Here is a 942-nt window from a genome sequence, read left to right on the forward strand (position 1 = left end):
CCCCAAAGCCCCCAAATCGGGGGAAGGCCTGCAGCTCTAGCAGCCGGCCTTCCTTACTTGAGCGAGTGGGGCATGTACAAACTCAGCTAACGCCCCGCTCCCCCACATCATCACCAGCTCCCATTTCCGCCCCCCTCATCCTCCCTGCCGGCGTATGCCAGGCACACATGGGTCTTAGCAGCGGCCACCCAGGCAGATCTAGCAGGCTGATGCTGTCCATGGAGGCCACAGGGAACTCAGGCAAGACAGTCTCTCTTCTCCCCATCCTGCACGCTAAACTACTACTGCATCCCTCTCCCCTCCACTAAAACTCCCAAACATTGCTGTAGCTGCTTGCAGCCCTGCCTCACAAGGTTTGGCTCCCGCCTGCTACGCCCCACTCTGGAAGCTAGTCATCAGCTCTCCGACTGTCCTTTTTAAACGACTTTTCATAGATTTTCCATTTTTCTCTTCCCATAATCGAGACATTAGTCTGCTTAGGAGAGGCAAGGACTTGGGTTTCAGCCGTTCCCCCCGGCACACCATTTCCTCTGCCCTGAGACTGAATCCCTCCCCAGCGGCCAGGTCTTTGCCTGGGGCTGCAGAGTGCCGTGTCAGGGACAATTAGGAGGTCCCTTCGATACACTCCCCAGAGTTGGGCGGACACGCAGCTCGCCAAACAGCAGAAGTAACGGCGACAAGGCGGCGGATCAGCAGGCAGAAAGGCACAAAACCTGCCCGCTGCCTCTCTCCCCCACCCTCCATCTCCCCGTAACAAAGTTCTCACTCGCGGAGGGTGGGAAAGGCCGGGAAGCAGCGCGGGGCGGACGGCCTTCCCCACGCCGCTGCCCCACGGCGGCCGCGGCTTCGCGGTGGAGGGGCTTCAGCCCGGCGCTGCTCCCTCCGGACCCCCCGCCCCGGGGGGGGGAGAGAGGGCGGGGTAAGGGCGCGCGCCGGGGGGCG

At 62.2% G+C, this 942-nt stretch overlaps 1 protein-coding gene across 1 annotated transcript in view; it reads right to left on the minus strand.

The window, feature by feature from the left end:
- NGB (neuroglobin) overlaps window positions 1-74 on the minus strand; it is a 3,559-nt gene extending 3,485 nt beyond the window's left edge. The window contains exon 1 of the mRNA XM_009319502.1: window positions 58-74. Coding sequence (XP_009317777.1) covers window positions 58-74 — 17 coding nt within the window. The remainder of the gene's footprint in view (window positions 1-57) is intronic.
- Between the last annotated feature and the right edge of the window lie 868 nt (window positions 75-942).

The sequence above is a fragment of the Pygoscelis adeliae genome, unplaced genomic scaffold, assembly GCF_000699105.1.
Source record: "Pygoscelis adeliae isolate BGI_AS28 unplaced genomic scaffold, ASM69910v1 Scaffold71, whole genome shotgun sequence".
NCBI classification, from domain to species: domain Eukaryota; kingdom Metazoa; phylum Chordata; class Aves; order Sphenisciformes; family Spheniscidae; genus Pygoscelis; species Pygoscelis adeliae.